At 40.6% G+C, this 27,150-nt stretch overlaps 1 protein-coding gene across 3 annotated transcripts in view; it reads left to right on the top strand.

Moving 5' to 3' along the window:
• The window catches only part of HS1BP3 (HCLS1 binding protein 3), a 279,416-nt gene that overhangs the window by 134,066 nt on the left and 118,200 nt on the right, over positions 1-27,150 (top strand). Inside the window, exons 6-7 of one of the 3 annotated variants that reach the window (XM_089657351.1) lie at positions 4,222-4,354; positions 22,460-25,487. In XM_089657351.1, coding sequence (XP_089513477.1) covers positions 4,222-4,354; positions 22,460-22,688 — 362 coding nt within the window. In that variant the 3' untranslated portion in view covers positions 22,689-25,487. Of the gene's footprint in view, positions 1-4,221; positions 4,355-9,410; positions 10,376-22,459; positions 25,488-27,150 lie in introns of those variants that run through there. The other 2 variants (XM_089657352.1, XM_089657353.1) reach the window with 2 other exon arrangements.

Raw genomic sequence — 27,150 nt, 5'->3', positions numbered from 1 at the left:
TCATGTTACAACCAAAAAACTTAAATGTATTTTATTGGGATTGTATGTGATAGACCAACACAAAGTGGCACATAATTGTGAAGTGGAAGGTAAATGATTAATGGTTTTCAAAATGTTTTACAAAACAATATCTGAAAAGTGTGGCGTACATTTGTATTCAGCCCCATTTACTCTGATACCCCTAGCTCAAATCTAGTGGAACCAATTGCCTTCAGAAGTCACCTAGTAAATAGAGTCCACCTGTGTGTAATTTAATCTCAGTATATATACAGCTGTTCTGTAAACCCCTCAGGGGTTTGTTAAAGAACATTAGTGAACAAAACCACATCATGAAGGCCAAAGAACCCACCAGACAGGTCAGGGATAAAGTTATGGAGAACTTTATGGAGAAGTTTAAAGCAAGGTTAGGTTATAAAAAAATATCCCAAGCTTTGAACATCTCGCGGAGCATTGTTCAATTCATCATGAACAAAATGGAAAGTGTGTGGCACAACTGCATAAGTACCAAGATATGGCTGTCCACCTAAACTTACAGGTCAGGCAAGGAGAGCATTAATCAGAGAAGCAGCCAAGAGGCCCATGGTAACTCTAGGAGTTTCAGAGATCCACAGCTCAGGTGGGAGAATCTGCCCACAGGACAACTATTAGTTGTGCACTCCACAAATCTGGCCTTTGTTGAAGAGTGGCAAGAAGAAAACCATTGTTGAAAGAAAGCCATAAGAAGACCCATTTGCAGTTTGCAAGAAGCCATGTGGGGGACACAGCAAACTTGTGGAAGAAGGTGATCTGATCAGATGAGACCAAAATTGAGCTTTTTGGCCTAAAAGCAAAACGCTATGTGTGGTGGAAAGCTAACACTGCATATCACCCTGAACACACCATCCCCACCGTGAAACGTGGTGGCAGCATAATGTTGTAGGGATGCTTTTCTTCAGCAGGGACAGGGAAGCTGGTCAGAGTTGATGGGAAGATGAATGGAGCCAAATACAGGGCAATCTTAGAAGAAAACCGGTTAGAGTCTGCAAAAGACTTGAGACTGCGATGGAGGTTCACCTTCCAGCAGGACAATGACCCTAAACATACAGCCAGAGCTACAATGGAATGGTTTGGATCTGTCAGGGCAGGAGCTGAGGAACGGACAGGCAGGCCTAACAATGTAACGCACTGGCTGACGACAACCACCACCCACAGACCGAAGTCCCTCAGGGCGCGGAGTCTAAGTCCCAGGCTGCCCTTCACCAGGGCCCCTGATGGTGGGGATGGACTTGACGCAGCCAGGAACCAGGTCGCGGCCCCCGAGACACCTCAGCTGCGGTAATGGCCGCCGCCAATGGCGTGTAGCTGGTGGAAGAGACAAAAGAGTAGTCAGACAAGCCGGGGTCAACAACAACAGGACAGAACAGTACAGGACAGCAGACGAGAATCACAGGTCACGAGCCGGGTTCAGCAACAGAGGGTCAGATCAAAGGAGAATACAAAGAATAGTCAAGACAAGCCGAATCAGATACCAGGAGAGTCACGAGAGTCAGAACAGAGTAATAGCAACACAAAGACACAAGACACAAGTGCAAAGAGCATGTGCGGGCCACAGGCTTATGTGTCATCAGCCACACCCCTCTGGAGGATGGACCACAGAAACCTGAAGGCATAAAAGGTCTCCCATCATGCACAGCAGAATCCAAGATGGACACCAGCACATGAAGTAACATAACCACAGGGAAAAGGTAGGACCTTGACAGGATCAAAGCATATTCATGTGTTAGAATGGCCCAGTCAAAGCCCAGAGCTAAATCCAATTGAGAATCTGTGACAAGACTTGAAAGTTGCTGTTCACAGACACTCTCCATCCAATCTGACAGAGCTTTTCAAGGCACTGTAGATGTTTCAATTTTGCTCAGCAGATGTAACTGAAAGCTGAACTCCATGATATTTCTAGGTTATCTTTTTCAGATCCTATCCTCAGCCGCTCTAAAAGCACAGATGAAATTTAAATTGAGATGTTTCACTTTTTTTGTAGTCCATGATTTTCACCCCCCATTGACATCTTCATGCTAGAGATAAAAATCCCTGCTTCCATACTCCGGCAGGAGGATTTTCTGCCTTGCCACATGCCACATCCATGCAGGTATAAAGAACTACATGTTTCATGGGCTCACATCAAACTATAATGGGGAAATTACTAGACCCCTGAGTTGCTTTGGGAATGGAAGGCACAGCGGCTAACAGCCCACCGATATGGGAATGAAAGGAGATGAGTACTTGACAACTAATGTGATTTTCTCATTTGCAGTATTGGTATTCATAGAAGCAGTAACAGGTTTTTTGGGGGATATGCAAACACCTTTATAAATGTTTAAAAACACTTCTGTCTGTACAGGCAGTCCCCAAGTTACAAACATCCAACTTACATACCACTCATACTTAAGAATGGCGGCAGCATGACGTCACGGCGGTCCCGGAAACCACCAGGCGGCCGTCTGACTGCTCACCGCATGCTGCCACCTACATGGCCAGTTAAAGTAATACTAAAGTCTTTTTAAATAACAAACATATCTATACTTACCTGCTGTGTGCAGTGGTTTTGCACAGAGCAGTCCGCATCCTCCACTTCTCGGGTCATCTGCCGGTGCTCCTGGCCCATCCCTTCTGTTGGGTGCCCCCCACCACAAGCAGCTTGATATGGGGGCACCCAAGCAGGCACTCTCCCAGGCAGTGGCTCTGTGTGTCCATTCACACACAGAGTCACGGCTCAGCCCCATCCCCTCCCTCTTCTGATTGGCTCACTGGCTGTGATTGACAGCAGTGGGAGACAATTTTCAAATTAATTTAATGTTCAAAAATGTAATCTAAGTAACTAACTACCTGGGGGCTCAAGGCCAAAGAAGTCGTAAATTTAGGAGACTACTTCCCATTTCTGTGTGCCTCCATTGTTGGCACTGTTAGTGGACTTATACCCAACAAAATTTATTTCTAGTCCTGACACCTGACTGTTTTAAATCTCTAAATTTCCCCAAGTGAGAGATGGTGGTTACAGTAACAAATCTCCACTTTCTTTGGTAAGGATCTGCTAAGCTGAGGTTGCCACAGTCTCTTCATACTCTCAAGATTGTTAAGTTGTAGATTGTGCTTCTTGACCTTGACAGGACCTGTATGCAGAGGTAGACCATCCAGCAACCATACTCCCTTTTTTTCTGCATAGGGCAAGTCAGTATAGGTCAATGAGTTGGTTCTGACCTGCGTGAAGCAACAGAAACATCAGCTCGGTGTACTCTGAGCAACAGCTCAGTACAAACTTACCTGAAGCTTGCATGGTTTCATGGAAACACGACAGTTGGTGCACATTAGAAACTTCTGCCAAGCGCCCCATTTTGAAGCCCATGTAAAGTTAGCCTAGAGATTTCCATGGGACCAAGCCATACAAATCCCACACCCACCACCATAAAAAGGGTGCCCTGTATACATGACCCTGGATTTAATTGTCTTAATTATGAACTATATTGAATGGAGCAGTGTGAACTTGTGTTTGTTTCTGCAATGTATTGTCTTGCTTTAATCCCTCACTACAATTCAATTTGAGCACTTCTCAAAATGTTTATACATTTCTCCATTTCTTTGTTTTAGACTTGATTGTAAGTCTGAAGCCTCTCTACGCTAGCCCTAAGTAATTCTGTTGTTCATATTTGTGCTTTCACTACATCCCCAGTAACATTCTTTAAAGTGGTTGTAAAGCTTAAACTTTTTTACCTTACTACGTTCCCTGTATTAAGGTAAAAAATATTTCAGTGTGCATACCGCCCTCTCACCCCCCCCCCCCCCCCCTTATACTGATCTGATCCCTCACTCGATCCAGCGCAGTGCCTGTCTGCAATGGCTCTCTCCTCTTCTCCACACTCTCACAGGCTTTGCTGAGAGCAGTGGGAGCCATTGGTTCAAATCCTATTACGAGCGAGCTGGGGCAGGGTCGAGCCTCACTGTCTGTGCCTATAGACGCAGACAGCAGGGTTTGGAATTGAGCCTGCATGTGTGCCATAATAGGAAGCGGCTGCCTGTGGTGGTACACCAAGAAGAGGAGGAGCCAGGAGTGCTGGCAGGGGATCGAGAAGAGGAGGATCGGGGCTGCACTATACAATTCCGTTACACAGAGCAGGTAAGTATAACGTGTTTTATTTTATAGAGAAAAAATGACTACGAATGCTTTAATTTTCTTTTTGTCTCTTTTAGATGTTAAGTTATTTGAAGAACAGGACTTGGGTGGAACTGTGAGAAAAGGAGACTTATTGCTACTACCATCTGCTTGCAATGATGACCCTTTGTTCAAACCTTCAAGTGCTGAGAATGTAGATGAATTATTCCGGTAAGCAGTCTTTGTAATTTTGAAGACATTGCCATGCTGCTTAATTCCTCAATGATGAATAGTATCAGCAGCATCCATAGTTCTTTACAAACAATGGCAAAATGCTTTACCAGACTAGAAAATGACCTGATATTTAAAGTGGTAATCAGAGCCCCCTCCCGCCACACCCCTCTCACCTCACACATAGCAGGAGAAGGAGCCTCCATAGCATCATGTGACAGGAGGCTGCAGTCTGCTATAAAGACATGAAAAGCCTGCTGAATCTAGCTTCGTGTAATTATACAAAACTCAGATTTAGGACATTCAGTAACTTGTTTCCTAGTTAATATGAGTATTTTTTTTCTGGCCAGAAAAATGTATGTCTCGTGTGAGCAACCTACTCCTGAGTCACAGTGATGCTTAGAAGCCGTTCGTTCCCCTAGACTGCACAATTAAATTAATCTACTGTGTAGTTCAGTGCATGGACACTGGAAAAATGGCCTACACAATCCTCTGATTCACAGATTCCATAGACTGCTGGAGGTCATTCTTTATTCAACTGTACAAGTTCGCATTAGAAAAGAGGAAGCAAAGTGATAACTGCAAAAATGAACAGCGTAAATTAGACATCATTTTCTTTTTAATGGGTGATATAATTTTCCAATCTATTTTGGAAAATGTGAAACACTTCTTTTCCTCCACCCTTTTTTCTTTCAGTCCAAACCTCTTGTTGCATGACTTAATATTGGAATGAAAAATAGCCTAGTGTTTGTTGTAGCTATGTTGTGTTGTTATGCTTATAGGCTTTACTGCTTTGTTTAGTCAAATGTTAAATCCTGGGGACATCACTACCGCATCAACATAGGAGTCTCAGCGACAATACAGGAGAAGCACAGCTTGAAGTGCAGTGGAAGAGAGCTTCTACATGTTACTGATTTGCGGAAGCTGTATGGCTGAGTTTTGGGAAGCAGCTCTGCAGTGCTAAGTTAGATGAAAAGCAATATGCATATATATATATATACACATAAAATAGAATACATACACAAAAATGCAATGCCATGTAGGTCATCCTTCTCTCTGTTTTTTTTTTGTATCATTAATTTATGTAGCACCAACATATGCTTCAGATTCTTAACAGAGCTTTAACACCACTTTCTGCCCCAGAGGAACTCGCAATCTAAAGTCCCTTCTACAGTCAACACATAGGGACTGGGAAGAAGCCAGTTAACCTACCCATATGGTTTCTGCATTGTGGTAGGAAACCAGGGCACACAGAAGACTATACAAACCCCTTAAATATAGTGTCTCTGGTGGGCATTGAATCCTAAGCCTGTTCTAGGTTGTAGAAAGCAACACCAGGTTGTAGAAAGCAACACCTCAGCCATACAATGATCCACAGATGATAAAAACCAAAGTGAAGCTTCATCTCTAGCAGTCAAGTAAACTATTTCAAAAGGAGTCACCCTTTTAGTTTCACATGGTTTTCTTATTCTATGATCTTGTAGTTAAAGCGGATGTACACTGTCTCTGAACACCACAAAACTAGGATACTGTTTAATTTTTAGAATTCAAAGCAAATTCATCCATCCGTGTCTCCATGCTTTATTTTGCTGGGAAGTCACTTAGAATAACACTCCCAACCATTTCTGGCTGTGGCCATCTTTAGAAAGGGCAGATGATTCATGTAGCATTTACTGCACCTCGAATCCATCTGCCCGTAGCTCAGGCATGCAGACAGGAGGATGTGCTTAGCTGAGAAAACCCATCTTTCCCTCCTGAAGACATCTGGAATTTTATCATTTGCCAAGTCATAGAAACCAGGAAGTAACTGAAGAAATGGATAAAAACATGCATATAATATACCTTTTGATCTATTTACTAATGCTAGCAATGTAAGGATTAAAAGAGTGAAGTTCCACTTTAAATATTTGGATCTAGTGTTGTGTTTAGGGTTGATTGTGCTCTGTGTGTGATTGCTGGGCACAAAGCAAGGAAGTCATGCTGCTCTTTGAGTAAGTGTCTCTGTTCACAAAGCTAACAAACTAGGATAAGGATCCTTACTTTCAAAAAACTAAATGTTATTTTCAGTTGTGTTAAAAAAAAAATTAAACTGCAGTATGGAACAGTTTTGAACATACTGTTTTTCTGCAGTAGGGAATACTGAAAGTATAACTAAAGGCAAAGCTTTTTTTTTTTTTTAGCATTTGAAGAGAGTGCAGTGGGAGTATAACCCCTGTCAGATATTATTGCTGTCTGTTAACTGCTTCCCGTCTGCCCTATAGCAGTAATACTGCTATAGGGAGGCTCCGGTGCACAAAATCACGTGTATATATACGTGATTTTGTATTTCCGGTTGGGGGACGTGCATGTGCCCTACCTGCACCACTATTCGTGGCCTCGGCTGTCACTCACCGAGTCCTGGCCGGTGATTACTCGCCGACACCCGGTGATCGAGGAGCATTACCTACGGAGGGAGAGAACTGTAAGTAAACAATACAGATCTCTCCCCTGTCAGCTCCTGCACACTGCTATGTATGGCTTTGCATAGCAGAGCCATACAAAGCAGTGTGCTTACAGTGAAGCACACACACACACAGAGCACACAGTTAACCCTTTGATTGCCCCACATGTTAACCCCTTCCTGCCCAGTGCCGTTAGTACAGTGTCCGTGTACATTTTGGCCTAAATTTATAAAGAAATTTTATTTTTTGAAATTTTTTTACTTAATATGTTTAACAGCAAAAAGTCAATAATATTGTTTTTTTTTTCTCAAAATTGTCTTTTTTTTTTTTTATATAGCTCAAAAAATAAAACCCGCACAGGTGATTAAAGACCACCAAAAGAAAGCTCTATCTGTGGGGAAAAAAGGACGTAAATTTCATTTGGGTGCAGCGTTACATGACTGCGCAATTGTTAGTTAAAATAATGCAGTGCCATATTGCAATAAATGGCCTGTTTAGGAAGTGGGGTACAGTGCATCCAGAAAGTATTCACAGCGCTTAACTTTTGCCACATTTTGTTATGCTACAGCCTTATTCCAATATGGATTAAATTCATTTTTTTTCCCTCAACATTCTACAACCAGTACCCCATAATGACAATGTGAAAGATGTTCTTTTTGAAATCTTTGCAATTTATTAAAAATAAAAAACATAAAAACCACATGTACATAAGTATTCACAGCCTTTGCTCAATACTTTGTTGAAGCCCCTTTAGCACCAATTACAGCCTCAAGTCGTAGTATGATCCTACAAGCTTGACACACCTATTTTTGGGCAATTTCTCCCATTCTTCTTTGCGGTACCTCTCAAGCTCCATCAGGTTGGATGGGGAGCGTCGGTGCACAGCCATTTTCAGATCTCTCCAGAGATGTTCAATTGGGTTCAAGCCTGGGCTCTGGCTGGGCCATTCCAGGACATTCACAGAGTTGGCCCGTAGCCACTCCTTTGTTATGTGAGCTGTGTGCTTAGGATCGTTGGCCTGTTGAAAGATAAACCGTCGCCCCAGTCTAAGGTCCATAGCGCTCTGGAACAGGTTTTCATCAAGGTTGTCTCTGTACATTGCTGCATTCATCTTTCCTTCTATCCTGACTAGTCTCCCAGTTCCCGCCACTGAAAAACATCCCCACAGCATGATGCTGCCACCACCATGCTTCACTGTAGGAATGGTATTGGCAAGGTGGTGAGCGGTGCCTGGTTTCCTCCAGACATGACGCTTGGCATTCAGGCCAAAGAGTTCAATCTTTGTTTCATCAGACCAGAGAGTTTTCTTTCTCATGGTCTGAGAGTCCTTCAGGTGCCTTTTGGCAAACTCCAGGTGGGCTGCCATTTGCCTTTTACTGAGGAGTAGCTTCCGTCTGGCCACTCTACCATCCAGGCCTGATTGGTGGAGTGCTGCTGAGATGGTTGTTCTTCTGGAAAGTTCTCTCTTCATAGAGAAACGCTGGAGCTCTTTCAGAGTGACCATCGGATGCTTGGTTACCTCCCTGGCTAAGGCCCTTCTCCCTCGATCTCTCATTTTGGCTTGGCAACCCGCTCTAGGAAGGTTCCTGGTGGTTCCAAACTTCTTCCATTTATGGATGATGGAGGCCACTGTGCTCATTGGGACCTTCAATGCTGCAGAAATCTTTCTGTACCCTTCCCCAGATTTGTGTCTTGATACAATCCTGTCTCGGAGGTCTATGGACAATTCCTTGGACTTCATGGCTTGGTTTGTGCTCTGACATGCACTGTTAACTGTGGGACCTTCTATAGACAGGTTTATGCCTTTCCTAATCATGTCCAATCAGCTGAATTTCCCACAGGTGGACTCCAATCAAGTTGTGGAAACATCTCAAGGATGAACAGTGAGAACAGGATGCACCAGAGCTCAATTTTGAGTGTCATGGGAAAGGCTGTGACTACTTATGTACATGTGTTTTTTTTTCATTTTTAATATTTAATAAATTGCAAAGATTTCAAAACAAACTTCTATCACGTTGTCATTATGGGGTATTGTTTGTAGAATGTTGAGGAAAAAAATGAATTTAATCCATTTTGGAATAAGACTGTAACATAAAAAGTGTGCAAAAGTTAAGGGAGGGCAAGTGGTTAAAGAGAGTCACCGTCTCTATTTGTCCTGTTTACCATTATCACTGAAAGTGAAAGTAAAAGAAAATCCCAAATTTTTGGTTGTCCCAAGAAAAGTAATAGAGGGGAAATCTTCCAATGGAGGCACTAGTTCTGGTGTCCCCAAGAGATTCCCTTAATTTGCAGGCATTTCCTCACTTCCTATTTATTTATGGGACAAGAAGTCAAGGGAAATCTCTGCAATGAGACATAGATGACAAAAAAATCTGACTGGGATTATGACCCTGCCTTACTCTATCCAAAATGAAAAAAAAAATTTTTTCCTATAGTTCTACTTGAATGTTGATTTTTATTACAAGCATTCCCTTCCATTTTTAAAGCCCAACTCTGAGAAAACTAAAAGACCTCCTTTGCATTGAGGCTTCACTCACACTGAAAGGGTTAAATGCTTGTTTCTCTCTAGGGGTCGTTCAAAGCACTTTTACTTACCTTATTCCCTGCTCCCCCAGCAGACCCTGCTCCCCCACACTTCGGCAGTGGACTGTCCCTTGAAGTCCTCACATCCAATGCAGGACCCTCACACTGAGAATCTTAGACTGCTGTTGTTTACCTTAGGTGAGCTGTTACTCATCTGTCAATGTTTTCAGTCCGATAAACCTGTTAGACAACAGAGTTCTGTCTTTGCAACATGGTATAAATGGTATAAATTCTGTAAAGTGGTTCCTTCTCTGCAGTAGCTGGTTTCATTGCACTGTCAATGGTGAGCACAGGAATCTCCATACTCTGTCTACAGTGTGCGGAGGACCCCCTCATATCATTTCCTCTTTTGGTCAAATGTATTAAGCCTGTAGTGTTTGTCCATTTTGTCTTTTGATCAAATGACCTTTATCTCTTTTGGTCAAATGTTAAGGCTTTTTGTGCACATTGTGACAGTGTGACGATCTGTCACCCAGGATTCTCAACTAGGCAGGTTGAGGGGCTCCATGGTAAGTGTTTGATACGGAGGAAAGTGGCTTTTCACTTTCCTCCTTTGTTTGTAAGGTCTGTTTTGGGATCTGGAGCCTGGAGATTTCAAAGAGATCTGGGAGGGATGAAATCTCCAATCCTGGGACCAGGTTTTGGGATAGGCCAGGAGACTGATTGCACAGGTGTGTGCAGGCCTTTAGAGAGAGTCAGGACCAGGGTTCTGGGCTCCACCCCGGCAGTTAGGAGGGCTCCACCCAGGCAGACGGGAGGTCTCTGCCGTGGAGTCAGGTGGGCTACACCTAGGAGAGGTGGAAGCCAGACTAGCTGTGTGCTAGTGCCATACTTTGGGAAGAGTCTGCAGGAGGCAGACTTAAAACTGCGTACAAGCCAGGAGGCTGAATACTGTTCATTTGAATTCGTGTGATGGTGGATACCCCTGCGTGGGAAACCTTTATGTTATTGAACTGACATTTAAATAAAAGTGGGCAAACAGGCCCTTAAAAAATAAGCGAGTTGCCGTGTGCTTTGAAGAAGCTCTACCACTTGAAGCGAGTTCCCACAACATGCAAACATTTGCAAAGGGAATTTTTTTTATAGTCCCCTTAGTTTCATACTTCATTTCCCTGCTGTTAACAGTTTATTGCTATAGTGACAATGTGTAAGAATGGTAAAAACTGGTCTCCCAGATACATGGCGATAACAACAGCTTTGCAGTCCCAGACCACTCTACAGAAATTCATTTTAATACGTAAAATCATGACTCACCAGTGCCTGTGTTTGAAGCGGTTTACTTTAGCTGTAATTATTTCATTTATTCTAATGCGCTGCTAAGGATATCTGGCTTACATCATTTTGAATAGTTTCTTTGAGGTACTTCATCTGTCTTGGGACTTGTTCACACCAGAACACATTCATTATCCTGTGTGACATTGATGTATACAATACATGGTTTCTTCATGCAAGGTGCATTGTCCTGTGCTTCCAAATAGAGGGACATGGTTATTATTTATTTCAGGTATTTAAATAGCACCATCAATTTACGCAGTGCTTTACATATATATATTGTATATTCACATCAGTCTCTAGCCCTCAAGGAGCGTACAATCTAAGGTCCCTAACTTACATTCATACATACACATACTAGGGCCAATTTAGACAGGAGCTAATTAACCTCCCAGCATGTCTTTGGAGTGTGGACAAAAAACAGAGTACCTGGAGGAAACGCACGCAGGCAGAGGGAGAACATTCAGATTCCAGGTAGGTGGTGTCATGGTTGGGATTCGAACCAATGATCCTTGTACTACCAGGCGGAAGTGCTAACCATTTAGCCACTGTGCTCACAACCAACACACTGTTGAAAAATTCCTGCATTCTGCATATTACCATTCAAGTCAATTCTACTGGAGTCTCTATCACCTCAATGCTGTCAAGTTAGGTCCCATGCACAGTGAGCATTTAGTGCCAGTGCATTGGGCTCCAACATTTAGCCGTGTGCCATCCAGGCCTGCAGGAGAGGCTGGCAGCTCCTGCGGGTAGACAGGACTGGGCATTGCACAGAACAGTACCTATATTTAGTGCAGTATATGTTTAGGGTTGAATGCCCAGAATGCAGACTTCTTGTGTTCATGGCATTTGTCCCAGGGTTTACAGCCTGACCCTGTCCAGCCACAGGAGTTGTCAGGCTGACAAGCTGTCAGCATCAGGGCTAGACAATGATCATGTGCCCTCCACACATAGCTAAACGATGGAGCCCCAAGTACCACTGCTTCCCCTTCCTGTTCAGGCCATTTTTCAGTTTTCAGCGCTGTGATAGTTTGACTGACAATTACTCCATCATGAAACACTGTACCCAAATAAATTTTATATCATTTATAAAGACAAATAGAGCTTTTATTTGGTGGTATTTAGTCACTGTTTTTTATGTACATAAAGGAAAATAGACTAAAAAAATGTTTTCCGTCAGCATGAGCCGAGGCACTGTGTGCATGTTGTGCGTGCGCAGTACTGTAGAAAAAAGACCATTTGTAGACAGCCTGTCAGTGCAGGGTGTGCAACAGCCAGCCATTTAACTACAATGTAAGGTTATGCACTTGGGGACTAGGAATATGCATGCATCATACTGTATATACTAGGGGGAGTACAACTGGGGGAATCAATGGTGGAGAAGGATCTGGGAGTTCTGGTAGATCACAAGCTTAATAATGACATGCAATGCCAAGCTGCGGTTTCTAAAGTGAGCAAAATCCTCTCTTGTATTAAAAGAGGTATAGACTCCAGAGAGGGAGATATCATATTACCCCGGTACAAATCATTAGTAATACCTCATCTGGAATATGCAGTTCAAGTTTGGGCACCAATTCACTAAAAGAACATTGGGGAACTGGAGAAAGTACAGATAAGGGCAACCAAACTGGTAAGAGGCATGGAGGAGCTCAGCTATGAGGAAAGATTAGAGGAACTGAATTTATTCTCTCCTGAGAAGAGGAGATTAAGAGGGGATATGATCAACATGTATAAATACATCAGTGGTTCATATAGTGAACTCGGTGTAGAGCTATTCACCCTGAGGTCATCACAGAGGACAAGGGGGCACTCTTTACGTCTGGAGGAGAAGACATTTAATCTCCAAACATGGAAAGGTTTCTTCACAGTAAGAGCTGTGAAAATGTGGAATATACTCCCTCAAGAGTTTGTTCTGGCCAGCTCAGTGGATTTAAGTGTTACAGAATGATTCTTTGTTGGGGATACATTTTAATTTGATGTGATGATTGAACATTTTTTACTTTAGATTTGTTTTCAGTGCTCAAAACAACATATCTTACCTCTTGTATTGACTCCTGGAAAGAATGTGAGAGATAAAATCTCCAATTGGGAAATAGACAGTAGAAAAAGTTTTGACCTCTTTGTCCAGGTATCTAAAATGGTATCTGCTGCAATTTTATTCTTTATTAACTTTTTTTGCTGTTGTAATCTAAGCGCACTTTCCCTCTGTCTTCAAAACTAGTTACAAAATAGGAATAATTGATTTCTCCATGACATTACTCACCCCTGATTGTTATCTACAGAGGGTGATTTCCTTAAAGGAAGCAGGCCCTGTCTGCATTGCTCTGAAGTTCTTTCAGGAATATATTTGGAATTCCCATAGGGTTTCCTGGGGAAAAAGAGGGACTTTTTGTTTCAGAACAGATATTCTTGTACATCCTTTACTACTGAAAATAAACAGCTAATAGTAGTGGTTGATACAACGGCAAATGCCAAAGTATTTGTTTACTAAACTTTTTTGTTATATAGTAGGGAAGGGTTAATATCCCTGTTAGGTTTTTTTTTTTGTTATTGCTGCCTGTGTTTCCCTTCACTTCCTGTCCCAGAGATGCAACAGAAAGTTAGAAAAAATCTCCCAATGTGAAGGAAATTGCCATCTTTTTTTATTTCATAAAGAGGGGTTAAAATCCCAGACAGTTTATTTTTTTGCTGTCTGTGTACTATTGGGGAAATTGCCGTACACTTTCTGTCCCAGATACACAACAGAAAGTTAGAGAAAATCTCCAAAAGTGAGGGAAATTCCCATCTTAGACAGTTGTACCCATAACTGGTGTCTTCGTTGAAAGATTTCCGCCTAATTCTTGTTCTGGGGACACCTCTAAAATTTAGCATTTTCCCTCACTTTCTTTCTTGGTGACACTACAGTACAAATAGAGGGGTCATTATCCCCAATGGGAGCACAGGGACCAATAAAAACTTGATGATGATCTAGCCTTCCCAACCCTTTTTCGAAACCAAAAAAAGGTTTTTACCTGTACACTGTGAGCACAGTTATTAGGCAAGTTGTACTTTTGAGAATTAATTTCATTATTGAACAACTACAGTGCTCTTGTTCACTCCAAAATGTTAATAAACCTCAAACCTGAATATTTAAGAAAGTAAAAGTGAGGTGTCAGCTTTCTTAGGAGAATATCTATGTGTGCACAATTATTGGGCAACTACTAGTGTGCAAAGTTATTATGCAACTAAATGAAAAACGAAAATTTTCCCATTTCACTTGTTTATTTTCATCTGTTAAAGTAAGAATAATAAATAAACCCAAAATTTACAAATCGACATTTCTAACATTTAAAAAAAAATCAGTGACCCATATAGCCTCCCTTCTTTTCAATAACAGTCATAAACCTTCCATCCATAAAGTCTGTCTTTTTGATCAAGTTTCTTGATCTGTTGACGATCAACTTTTTGTACAGCAGCAACTGCAGCCTCCCAGACACTGTTCAGACTGGTGAATTGTTGTCCTTCACCATAAATCTCCTGTTTAAGAAGAGCCCACAAGTTCTCAATAGGGTTTAGGTCAGGTGAGGAAGGGGGCCATGTCATTATTCTTTCATCTTTAAGGCCTTTACTGGCTAGCCACGCGGTGGAGTACTTCGATGCATGCGATGGAGCATTGTCCTGCATAAATATCATGGCCTCATGAAAGATGCAGACTTTTTCCTGTACCACTGCTTGAAGAAAGTGTCTTCTAAAAACTGGCAGTAGGTTTGAGAGTTGATTTTGAGTCCATCTTCAACCCGAAAAGGTCCAACTAGCACTTTAATAATACCAGACCATACCAGTACCCCACCTCCACCTTGCTGGTATCTGAGTTTAAGTGTTCGTTACTGATTTCGTTACTGATCCAGCCACAGGCCCAGCCAACTGGTCCATCAAGAGTCACTCTCATCATCAGTCCATTAAACCTTTGAAAAATCTGTCTTCATATATTTCTTGGCCCAGTCTTGACACAACCTTAACTTATGTGTCTTGTTCCGTGGTGGCCGGGTTTCAGCCTTCCTTACTTTGGCCATGTCTCTGAGCACTGAACACCTTGTACTTCTGGGCATGCCGGATAGGTTGCAATTCTGGAATAAGACAGCAGTGGAGGATAATGTGTTCCTGGTAGCTTCAAGTTTGATTCTTCTCAAATCTTTGGCAGGTAATTTGTGTCTTTTTTTTTTTTTCTCAATATGTTTCTTGCGACTTTGTTGTCTATTTTCAACAAAACGTTTGGTTCTGTGATCACGCCCCAATATCTTAGCAATTTCGAGAGTGCTTCATCTCTCTAAAAGACGTTTTACAGTTTTTGACTTTTCAGCGTCAGTTAAATCTCTTTTTGGCCCATTTTGCCTGAGGAAAAGAAGCTGCCTAATAATTATGCACACCTTGATATAGGGTGTTGATCTCCTTAGGCTACACCCTCCGTCATTCCACAAATACACATCACCTGATATGCTTAAATCCAATAAGCATCCAAGTTTATACAGCTTGGAGTTGGCCAATATTGTGCACACAGGGTAGATACACTTTAATAGTTCAAGCAACGTTAAAGTGGAACTGAAGGCATTTTTTTTTTAAATGTACAATCAGTCAGGCTATTTACTATTATTTTTGATGTCTCGTTTGCATTAAAATGCACCTACCTGTCTGCCCACAGTCTTCTGTAAAAACAGGTGGCTGAGCACTGTGTTCACTGTGTATTCAGGAAGAGGACAGTGCTATAACCAGTGAACGCACTGACCCACATTTTCATGAGCACAGAATCAGGGTCATTTAGGAATATTGGCACCCCTCTGTATTCAGGTGGAATACCATATGCACCAGATGAATGAAAGGATAAAAATTAGAGACTCTCAGCAGGTAAGCAGTGTGCTCTATATAACTTTAAAGGCAAATTTTTCATATTTGACCAGAGTGTATCATTAATAAACTCCATAAAGTGCAGACTTCTGTTATTGTTCCGTTAGATTTGTCCCTCTTAAGTACATTTTTGTCACCATTCCAGTGAGGTTCTTGGACTTAAACCGAAGTAGCTAAATGAACATTGTGTATTAGTACAAACTGTTTAAAAAATGCCGTAATCTAAATCCTTGGTGATCTTGACAGCCTTTCGGGCACATAGCTTGTTATTGTAAAACTTTGAAAATGGATCCGATACCAGTGCCATAAAGAGAGAAGAAAATTTTAATGAAAGATATTTTGTTGGAAGGCGTTGATTTAATGAGAAACCTCCATATTTACAGTTACCATGAAGAAAAGCCTTTGTTGAAATGTCTAAACTTTTAAAGGTAAATTTATGATGTGCACCAAATTGAAGAGATACTGGGACTATGTAAATGGAACAATTAAGTCTATTTAAGGTTAATTAACCCCTTCACGCCTAAGGGTAAAACAAATCTAAATGCCTAAGCACAATTCTGCAACATTGACATGTGATAGTAAAACGTACATATCATCACAACTACTTTGTACATCCAAGTGGATTATACCTTGATTTTTTTCAGGACAAATTGGGCTTTCATTTGGTGGTAAATGGTAATGGATAACTCCTAATTTTTTTTTATTAACAAAGGAAAATTCGCCCAAAATAGTAAAAAAAAAAATAATCTTTTTTATTTAGCTGTGTGTTTCTTGTTACGACCATAACCTACCACCAAAGAACAACCCAAAATAAATTCTCCAGCTCTCGACGATCACAGTGATACCATATATGTGTATGTTATTTGTTGTTTGTACCCGTAGTACAGCCCAGAAACAATAGTGCGCATTTTGTTTTTGTCTTTTTTTTTTTACCTAAAACACACTGACATCATTTTATAAATCCTGAGCCTGACCTTGACCCAAACACTAATCCTGGCACTGAACTAGATCAAACCTTGATCTAGGTATTTTTCTTTATTTTTTAATATTTATCTTCTTTTTTTTTTTTTTACAGTCATTTTTTTTCTCTCTATGCCAGGAGTTAGAGAGATACAATGTATCTCTCTTCTCCATTCATAGGCTATCACAGCGATCATGTGACCCGGAATCAGGAGTCCCGGGTCCCGATCGTTTCTGTTGTACTGAATCCCATACCTGTTGATGGGAAATATCTCTCAAAATGCCCGTTAAAATAAAATCTTATTTAAAAAAAAGGTGATCTGCAGCTCAGACATGCTGTGCTATTGGAGTTTACTGCCCCTATCACCCTGGAATCAAACCCTCTGGAGAGGTTACTCACTTCTAGAGCGATGAGGAAACCCTTATCCTCCATTTATCTTCGACTCTTCTCTGCACACTCTGTCAAACTGTACAGACTATTTCAGAAGTGGCGGGCTGATCTTCCGGGAGATGACTAAGACTAATTTATATGCCATTATACAACTAATATGATTTCTTTCAAAAACAGGCTTATTCAAATAAAATTCATTCATAGGGCCTACTACACCCCACACCATTTAGCTGCCGTTCACTCCCTAGTTAGCCCCTTATGTGCTAAATGTCAGCTTACTGAAGGCACATTCTTTCATCTGGTTTAAAACCGGCCCCAAGATCTGTCCCTTTTGGAAAGCAATATTGGGAACTATTAATGCTACCTGTGCCTTAAGCTTGGATCCTTAGGTGTTCCTTTTGGGTATTTTGGTTGGCTCAGAGTTGAGACTCTATGTAAAACATTTTGTTTTTCTACGCTCGTAAAGAAATTTGTATAAAATAGAAGTCTTCCTCACCTCCTTCTGTACCTTCTTGGTGAACTGTTATCAATAATGTTTTACCTTTGTACAAATTATCATATGAAAGTTGTAACTGTCCCCAAAAATTTGACAAAATTTAGTCAGCATGGATTGATTCATGGGGTGTGAGTAATGCTGCACTGAGCCGCATTCACAGTGTGCCTCCTGTGGCCCTTCCATCAGTCGTTACCTACTCCTTCCTTTTTCCTTCTCACTCCCCTATCTTCCCCCCGGTCTTTGACCCTCTCATGCCCCCATTCCACCTTCTAATAAAGTTTATACCTGTTAAAAAAAAATGAGGAAAAAAAAGAAAAAAGTGGACCTGTAGTATCAAAAGAAGGCTCCTCTATTATAATTATCACTTATGATAACAGAAAAAAAATGAAAAGGACAGACAAAAAGCAAACCTGTACTGAGTATCGCTAGCACATACCAAAGGTACCAAAGCAATATTATCCACTGCAGTGACTAAAAATCCAGTAACTGCTTTCTTTAGACGTGCTGCTGTAGTCTCTGTTCGGTACATTTTTCTTGAGTTTCTGATTTTTTTTCAGCGTTTACAATCATTCATTGCAGTTTAACAGATATAATAGAAAAGTGGAATAGTGCAACCAGCTCAGCGGTATTGAAAAGTGGTCTAACAAGGCTCAAGACCAATATAGTAAAACCTGAAGGTGTTCTGTTTTGGCAACCACAATGTCAACAAAAAGACGCCACTGGTAGTCTAAATAAAGTCAGATATCCAGGGATGGGTGTTGCAGACTTGTGGTCCCCAGTAGGGCCTGGTGGAGGAAAAAGCTGTCAGTCATCAAGGGCTCTCCCTTCACATGCTTATTGTTGTTAATTAAGCCTCTTGCATAAATGGTCACTAGTGATTTTAGTTCTCACAATGAGGATAACTTGGCTGGTGTGGGTAGTGTCCTAGTGCTAGCATGAATACAAAGGGGATGTGGCTACAGCTGCAGGACCTTACTGTTCATCACTTGCTTCCAAATTGAGGCCATTTTTCAGTGGATTTATTTAAAGAATATGTTGCACCCTCCTAGATAGGTGCTAAAGCTTAGGTAAAATTTACTTTTAGACTCACTTTGATCAGTGCAGCTACATGTGATTATTTTGGTCTGTTCGGTGTTACACTGGCTGCAGGGTTGACTGCTTCCCCCTATCTATCTGGAGATGTTCTGGAAGAAAGTGAGCAAGGAGAGTCAAATCAGCAGCTGCAAATTTATGCAGCCCTTTCTGATCCCTGGGGAGAGGTACCCAGGTGGTAGCTGGAAGTGTGTATAAATACTTTGATACCTGGAACAGAGGTGTCTTCTCCCTGAGGAGGAGATCACAGCATGGGAAGGGGGGCTGTGTGCCCCCTGGGCAAGCCTGTGTCTGCTAGGGACCTAATCTACTGAAAGTTGCTGGAGCAGACAGAGGGACTTTTCCCCTGGGAATCTAATCTGGTATTACTGGAAAAGTGTCTGGAAGATAGGAGGAGGCAATTAAGTATCCAAGGACATTAGTGAGTACAGACTAGTGTGAGAGATCCTTGTGTGCTGCTGTCATCCCTCTTGTGCTAGAGTCAATTTGTTCAAAGGGAACATTGTGTCTGATGTCCTGAAAAGCTCAGTCCATTGATTGTTTGTGCAAGGACTCTGCTCAGATCTTAAGAGAAGATTAGTGTCCTGAAGTTCCTGCTAAAAGTTACTGGAGTATCCCACATTTACCCTGAACCTACAGCATAAAAAAGCATACCCCTAAGCTGTTCATGGCGCCAAAGGAGTGACTGTATGCAGGGCAATTAACTGTAAAAACCATAGGGACTTTAAAACTGCTGGAGTGAACGCTACAAGTACATCAACAGTAAGCTGCTAATATAATCTCTTCAAAATAGGGCTAGTTAGTGCTAGGGTAAATCCAAAAACAAAAATGTAATATATTGATGCTTACCACTCCTTAGATGTGATAACTGCATATTTTTTTCAGGCTTTCCTCCCGTTATTTTAACCAGGTAATTCTGCCAATAACATACTCCCTGACTCTTCATTGTATCTATGCAAACAGCCATGATTGTCACACAAGCTGGACTTCAAGTTCATCTCCAGTACCTGGGGGAAATACAAAAAAAATAAATAAAAAAATAATGCAGGCCCCACGTCTAAAGACTAGAGAGCTACAATATAGTTGTTTTTTATTTTTGGTTAGAGTTGTTGTTTTAAACTTTTTTTTTTTTTGTGGATAGTGTTTGTAAGTGTTAGACAATATGTCAACTTTTTATTGCTGCCTGTGTATCCACGGGAATATTTGCCCCCCTGTTTGTACTGGTAATTAATGTTGCCGTGACAGAAAGTAAGGGGAAATCCCAAATTTTACAACTCTCCCTAGAACAAGAGGTAGGGGGAAATCTTACAATGGGGACACCTGTTCTGTGGACAACTGTTTAACAGGGAGATTTCCCTAACTTTGGGAGATTTCTTCTAATTTCCTGTTTCATCTCTGGGAAGTGAAGGTAACGTTCCACTATGCTGCACACAAAGCAGAACAATAAGCTGGGAGTGGGTTGTAACCTTTCCTTACTGTTTCCAAAACTACAAAAGGTGTAAGTGCCCTTAATTTATGACCTGATGTGGATTAGCCACAGTGTAAATCCCCTGATTAGAGTGTCATATACAGTAACTCTAGGGCTGCTAAATCACCTAAGGGGCTCATTTATCAAAAGTAAGAACATTTCTTGCAGCCCATAGCTTTTTTTTTTTTTTAATTCTTTATAAACCAAAGTAAATACTCCATACACAACAAAGACAAGCATGAAATTACACAAGAACTCCATAGGGCAGGTGGTAGCCCCCAGCCTCATTACAGAAAGGAGGAGGAGGGAGATCAGGTTCTCCAGCCTCCAGGTCTCATAAAGCCATTTAATGTTGAGTAAATACTCTTAGGTTTGCGTTGAGCCAAATAGAGATGTGTAAGCAGGGGAATATACTGTACAAATTCATAGCAGTAGAACGATTTTTTAAAAAATGTCTACTGTGAACCCTTCTTTGTTGCTAATAAGTCCTCCATACCATTGATTTCACCAACTTTAGTTATCCAGATGGCAAGTGAGGGTGCTTGGCGTTTCCAGAAAATCGCATTACAACCTTTTGCCGCACTAGCCAGGGGAGGGACAATAGACTGCCTATAGGTCTTGCAACTTCATGATGGTGTAACAGAAAGAGTAACAGAAAGAAGGCAGGGCCCTAAGGTATCACGTAGTCTGTATATTTCTGGGTTATGTGGCAAACGTCCAACCAATAATCATGAAGAAGCCTACCGCACATCTAGAAAACATGAAGTATGTCTCCCACCGCATCTCCAACATATCTTTGTGCACTGCAGCAGCATCTTGTGAATCCTACTGGAGGTGTAGTACCATATCGCCAGGATTTTTGAAGCAAATGGACGTTTTGCATGTAAAGAGGGGTGTTCTCTAAATCTGTTTGTGAAGAAAGTGACATGGGGAGGTTTGAAATCCTCTGGAGGAAAGATCAGTAGATGATACGGCAATGATATGTCAATGATATTGCATGTCGTTGGGATAAGCAATGTTCTTGTTGGTATATTTTTCATACAAAAACCTTTAGCTTTTCACTTTTTAAAAAGGGAAAAGGTAAGCTGGGATTAGGTAAAAATGTAAGAACAAAGTATTTAAATGGGTTAGCTAGTCTTTACGTACTGTTTAACCAATTCAATACCGGGCAATTTTACACCTTCCTGCCCAGGCCAGTTTTCAGGTTTCAGCGCTCTCACACTTTGAATGACAATTGCGCGGTCATACAACGTTGTACCCAAACTAAAATTTTATAATTTTCTTCACACAACTAGAGCTTTCTTTTGGTGGTATTTAATCACCACCGGGGTTTTTATTTTTTGCTAAATTAACAAAAAAACACCAAAAATTTTGGAAAAAAAAAAAGTTTTTCTTTGTTTCTGTTATAAAAGTTTGCAAATAAATAATTGTTCTTCATAAATTTAGGCCGAGATGTATTCTGCTACATGTCTTTGGTGAAAATAACCCAAATTAGGATGTATTTTTTAGTTTGTAGGAAAGTTATAGAGTTCACAAACTATGGTATAGATGAATATTGATCAATCCTGAAGTACTAACAGCCAGTCTAATTTCTTGAGGTCCAAGAATGTCAGAACAGTACAGATATCCCCAAATGACCCCTTTTTGCAAAGTAGACAGTCCGACGTACTTCATAAGAGGCATGGCGAGTTTTTTGAAGTTGTATTTTTTTTGTCATAATTTTTCGGAAAATTAAAAAATTAGTTTCACTATTTTTTTTTTACATATTGTCACCAGTGCAGTACAGTGTCATCATATAACTGGCATGGCGGTGATCAGGGACACTGACTGGTGACAGTATGAAAAAAAAAAATATATATATATATATATATTTGTTTTTTATTTTTTTTATTATTTTTTATTTTGTATTACATTTTTTTTCTTTTTTTTAAGATTTTATTTTCATATTTCACTATGACCAAAGTAGTACAATGTTACCATAGTAACATTGTACTACTTTGGGGAAGTGATCAGTATTTTTTTTTTTTTTTTTTACACAATTTGCTTATAGCAAAGAATTACTTTGCTATAAGCAAGCATTTACCTGAATGACATTGATTCATTCAGGGTTTTTTTTTTTTTGTGCTTAGCTGTGATTTGGCCACAGCTAATCACATGACATGTGCATGTGATTAGCTGTGACCATTCACAGCTAGACACTAGTATACAATGGATGGCATGAATGAAGCCATCCATTGTATACAACTGTCATGTGACCTGCTGTGATTGGTCACAGCAGGTCACATGGTACCGGCAACGGGGCCGATACTCAGATCTGTCATCGGCCGTGTCCGAGGTCCGAGCCGCTGCGCCGCTCTGCAGGAGCGCAGTCTGCGCATGTGCGGGAGGACGCCGTATGGTGTCTTCCCGGAATGCTGATGACATTTGCCGCCCGCCATTCGGCCATAGGGCGGGCGGCAAATGGTTAACATATTTCCGTTGTTAAATCATGATTTCTTTTTTTTTTTATCTTTGTGACCAGAGTTGAAGAAGATTTCCAGAACCTCTTGAATCTTGGAGTGAAGCCAAAGAGCAAACCAAAGCCAAAAATTCCAGCCAAGCCCAGTTTTCTAAAGGAGACAAAGAAATCAGACAACAACCTGGCACAGGTGGACTCACAGCCCAACGTACAGGCCATGGACGAGTCAGACATCCTCCGCTACATTAAAGAAAACGAGTCCTCAGACAATGACTCACTCAGTCTGTTTTGAAGGAAGATGCTGGAATTGCTCTTTGAAGTGCCCTTTATCCCTGCTGCGTAAACAGCGGCTCCTGAGCTACCTCCAGTAATAATTACTAATGGTGGCAGAAGTTTAATAAACATTAACTGCATCTGGAATGTGAAGATGCCCTACAGCAACAGCTCAGTTACCAGAATTCTCAGCATGCTTTGTATGTTGTCAGCTTTCACTGGAAGCTAGAATGTACAATTATCTTTCATTCGGGCTCTGAAGTAGGGAACTGCAGAAGCCTGCATTGAAATGGGCAACGAATGCCCTGAATAACTTGAGTTATAAGTAAGTAAGCATTTATAGCACTGACTGAGGCTATTTTAGGGCATCAATAAATACTAAAGTATAAGTCACACCATGAGCATATCTTTCAGCATGGCCAATCAAATCACACAGTTCTGTTAATTGTCTCACAGCGTTGTGCTGTTAGCCACCAGCTGTACAACGAAAAATGTAGACTTAAATATTTTTTTTTTATGAGCAAGATAGGACAGTTAGTTTATATCTCCTTGTCAGGCATGTGGTACAGACACTAAAGATTCATATAGCCACTATTTTCATCAAAGTACCTCTGCACCTTACCATCATGGTCATCACTTTGTTCATTCTGTTCTCTCCTCTTGGCAGTAAGGTTGGATATACACTGGTAGATATTCAAACGCTCATACAAGTATTTGTACAATTCTTTGCACATACAATGACTGGATGAATGTTGTTGGAGAGTAGTTCTAAATTTTGTTCGCTTTTAACATTTGATTTTGAAATTAATGTAATTGAATTTCATTAATTGAAAATCAGATTCACTGTTAGAAATTAAAGTGGTTGTAAAGGCAGAATATTTTTTTTACTTTAATGCATTAAAGTAAAAAACCTTCTGTTTGCAGCTCCCCCTTATAACTTACCTGAGCCCAATCTCAATCCAGCGATGTGCATGAGATCCGTGTTTCCCCCAAGTGTCTCTTTCCTTATTGGCTCACACAGCACCACAAGCAAATGGCTGTCAATGCTGTCAATCACAGCCAGTGGGCGGGGCCTGAACTTTACTCTGTGTGTAAATGGACAATGTCCATTCATAGGAGCATAGCTTACTAGGCTTGCTATTGGGGGCACTCACTGAACGGAGGAGCCAGGATCGGGGGGTTCCAAAAAAAAAAAGAGGATCATGGCTGCTCTGTGCAAAACCATTACATAGAGCAGGTAAGTACAGTATAAAAGGTTTGTTTATTTTTTTTTTAATTATAACCTTTAGAATCACTTTAATTCAAGAAAAATATTCTATCCCACTTCTTTAAATTTTCTCATCACTGTGGTCGCAAGTGAATATCAATTTGAACTCACCAATGATTCAAAAGTGAATGTTCTGAAAGCAAAAAAATTGGTATGAAATTCTACTAGTGTATAGCCAGTTACATTTTTCAAGTTGAATTGATAGCAACGTGCACTGCAATGGAGCTGGACTGGCTGACAGAATAAATACAATTAACCAGAAACTTTTTTTTAAAGTGAATAGCTGATGCTAGCAAAGAATTGATACACAATGAAGTTTAAAATAAAAGTTAATTTTCGTAATGCTTATGTTAAACTGCTGATTTGTAATTTTATAGCCGAAGACCGAAGATTTTGATATTGGGCATTAATCTATTTTGTATGCATAGCTGCTATGTAGTAAAGAATATACATTTGCTTGTCATTATTTTAGTATCACTGTAAGCTAATACATTACTATTTTTTTACTTTTATCAGATGTTATAAGTTGGAAAATGTGAATCTGTCTAGAAGAAATCAAACATTTCCTGTTGTTTAGCAATGTGATTTTCAACAGTAACATCATTTTAAGCAATCACAGATATGTCTAACTAGGTATAGACTACAAAGCATTTCTTTACATTTTATTTCTTAAAAGAAAATTCAACAAAGAGCTGAAATCGGTAAGGGAAATGCACCCCCCCCCCCCAACTTCCTCACTTAACCATTACTAGCCCCTTGTTTCCCACTCCAACTGCATACTTGGCGAGTCCTTGCATTGGCAGCCTGCTGCAGTGCGTATTCTACAGGCCTAAATCTTCTGCCCACAACTGCACCATAGCTCTTCGTAGACCTCTATAGACTTATAGAGACCTATAGGAAGATACTGCATAGGTGAGAAGAAGTTCCAAACTTGTAAGTTACAAACATTGCAGGGGTCACAGCACTCTAAGGGCTTGTGTCAATAGGCTTTTGTTTGCTTCTTGCAGGTTCACATTTCCATACAATGAAAAACCCGCTTGAAGCAGGTCCAATGTGGGTTAGAATGAGGGCAATTGCCCCTGTCAATGAATTCTTGATGATCTCAGAATTTGACAGCATGCAATCCAGTGCTCCCCACTCCCATATCCTTCTCCAATGCAGTGCTTGGTGCCATTGCATCTTTGAGTTATAGGGGTTGCTGACTGAAAATACAAGAATACCGTAGTTACAAGTGCCTGTGACAGGTGCAGCCTTTCAGATTGACCCTTGCAGTACCAGATGATCACAGCTGTGAAGGTGTCCAGGGAACAAAGAATGGAAGATTTCAAGCAACACAGCAACCACCATCACAAGAGACACTTTTCATTCATGGTGAGTTCCAGGTGCTGATTTAAAAAAAAAAAAAAAAAAAAAAGTGTTCACCAAACTTAAGCTTTAATGTCATCTCCCATACTTCTCCCATAGAGTTAATGATATACAGAACATGTTCTGATCAAGTTCAAATAATTCTCACTGTATATTTTCTTTAAATAAAAATACATTTTGATCTAATCTCTTTGTATTGTGTTGATGAGATGGAATATGCAAGATCATGTTTAAAAAAAAAAAAAAAAAAAGCATTTGCCCTGCAAGTTCAGACTGCTTGTCATTTCAAACTGAACTTTAGGCATATATTGGACACACATCAAAAGAAGTGTAAGAACTAAATTTGACCTGGAGGAACAGGAAGTGGGTTTAATGATACTAGCCATCAGACTAATGCAGGCCACAGATGGGTCGAAAATCGGGCAAAAAAAAAATCGGCCGATTTTCGCACCGTTAATGGGTTAATTGGTCGGCCGTTTTTCTGGATTTTGTCAGATTTTTTTAATCAGTAAAGTTGGAAACAAATCGGCCGATTTTGCCGATCGGCTGATTTTCACGGCAATGATGGGCAAATCGGCCGATCTTTTTACCGATAAAAAATCTGCGCATGAGCCATGACCTGCAAGAAAAAGAAGAGGAAGAGAAAGAAGTAGAAGAGAAAGAAGAGGAAGAAAAAGAAGAAGAGGAAGAAAAAGAAGAGGAAGAAGAAGAAGAGAAAGAAGTGGAATTCCAGTACGCTATTATATTTGACATGAAAAAGTATTGCGGTTGCAACAATGTATCTATTTGTATCCGAAAAAAGCTGTATCCCAAATGGATACAAATAGATACAATGTTACAACCGGAATACTTTTTAATGTCAAATATAAGCGGGGCTCTCTGCAGGGACAGAAGTAATTAAATGCCGGCCGTAGACGGGAAGAAAATTGGCCGATTTTTTTTACTGTTGGTGGTAACGTCGGCCTATTGAACGACCGATTTTTCTTTTTTGTTAAAAAGCCAGCCAGTTTTCTCCCCGTCTATGGCCTGCATAAGGGCATCTTGTGGCTGAAAAAAAGTATTGTGGGTAGAGCTCTGGGTTGGAAGTTAACAAAAGCTTTTTATTTTAGCTTTTAATGGGCTATTCATTTTTAACTTGTAATATTTGGCTGAAGTTTGGCTTTCAATCTTCAGTGGATGCACTTGGTGAATGCCAGAAAATTCAAATGGATTAGGATAAATTTTAAGTTAAATTTTAGAGTGTTGAATGTGCTGTATATGTGCGTTTGGTGGGTGGGGGTCGCAGTGGCTCCTCCATAGGAATCTAGAACAAATCATATATATCAGAGAATCAGTATCTGCAAATTTCTTGAAAGAAATTGAAGCTGATAGCTGTGTTAGTTAGATTAAATTGCATGTGTAAGGGCTCATTCACACTTCCTTATATGTAGACAGCATGCATTCGGAGATACGCATCTGTACACTTACACATGTTTACAATAGGATTGGTGTATACTTGTGTATAGCCATATCCTGCAAGTCATTTGTACAGACTGCTATATGCATCGCCTATGGCTCCGTGGTGCTGAAATTCAGATGTATTTTACATTGTACAGCCATAAATGCCTGCTTGAATGAACCGTTAAAGTGTATCTAAACCCAAAAATGTAATATATTGCAGAATACTAGTCCCTGTGTGTGGTGACTATATGTGGTTCCTTTTTTCTTTATCTTCACCTGATAATCCTGCAAATAACACATTTCCTGTCCCTGAGTAGCTGCATCAGTCCTTCACTGTATCTATGGAGGGAGCCATGGTTCTGACACTAGGCTGCTCTTCTGATATGGATGTCAAACATGTACATACCTC

The sequence above is a fragment of the Staurois parvus genome, unplaced genomic scaffold (genome assembly GCF_062004578.1).
Source record: "Staurois parvus isolate SC_StPar_1 unplaced genomic scaffold, SC_StPar_1.0 ptg000985l, whole genome shotgun sequence".
NCBI classification, from domain to species: domain Eukaryota; kingdom Metazoa; phylum Chordata; class Amphibia; order Anura; family Ranidae; genus Staurois; species Staurois parvus.
Note: the sequence above shows the minus strand (reverse complement) of the source record. Positions and strands in the feature narration are given on the sequence as shown.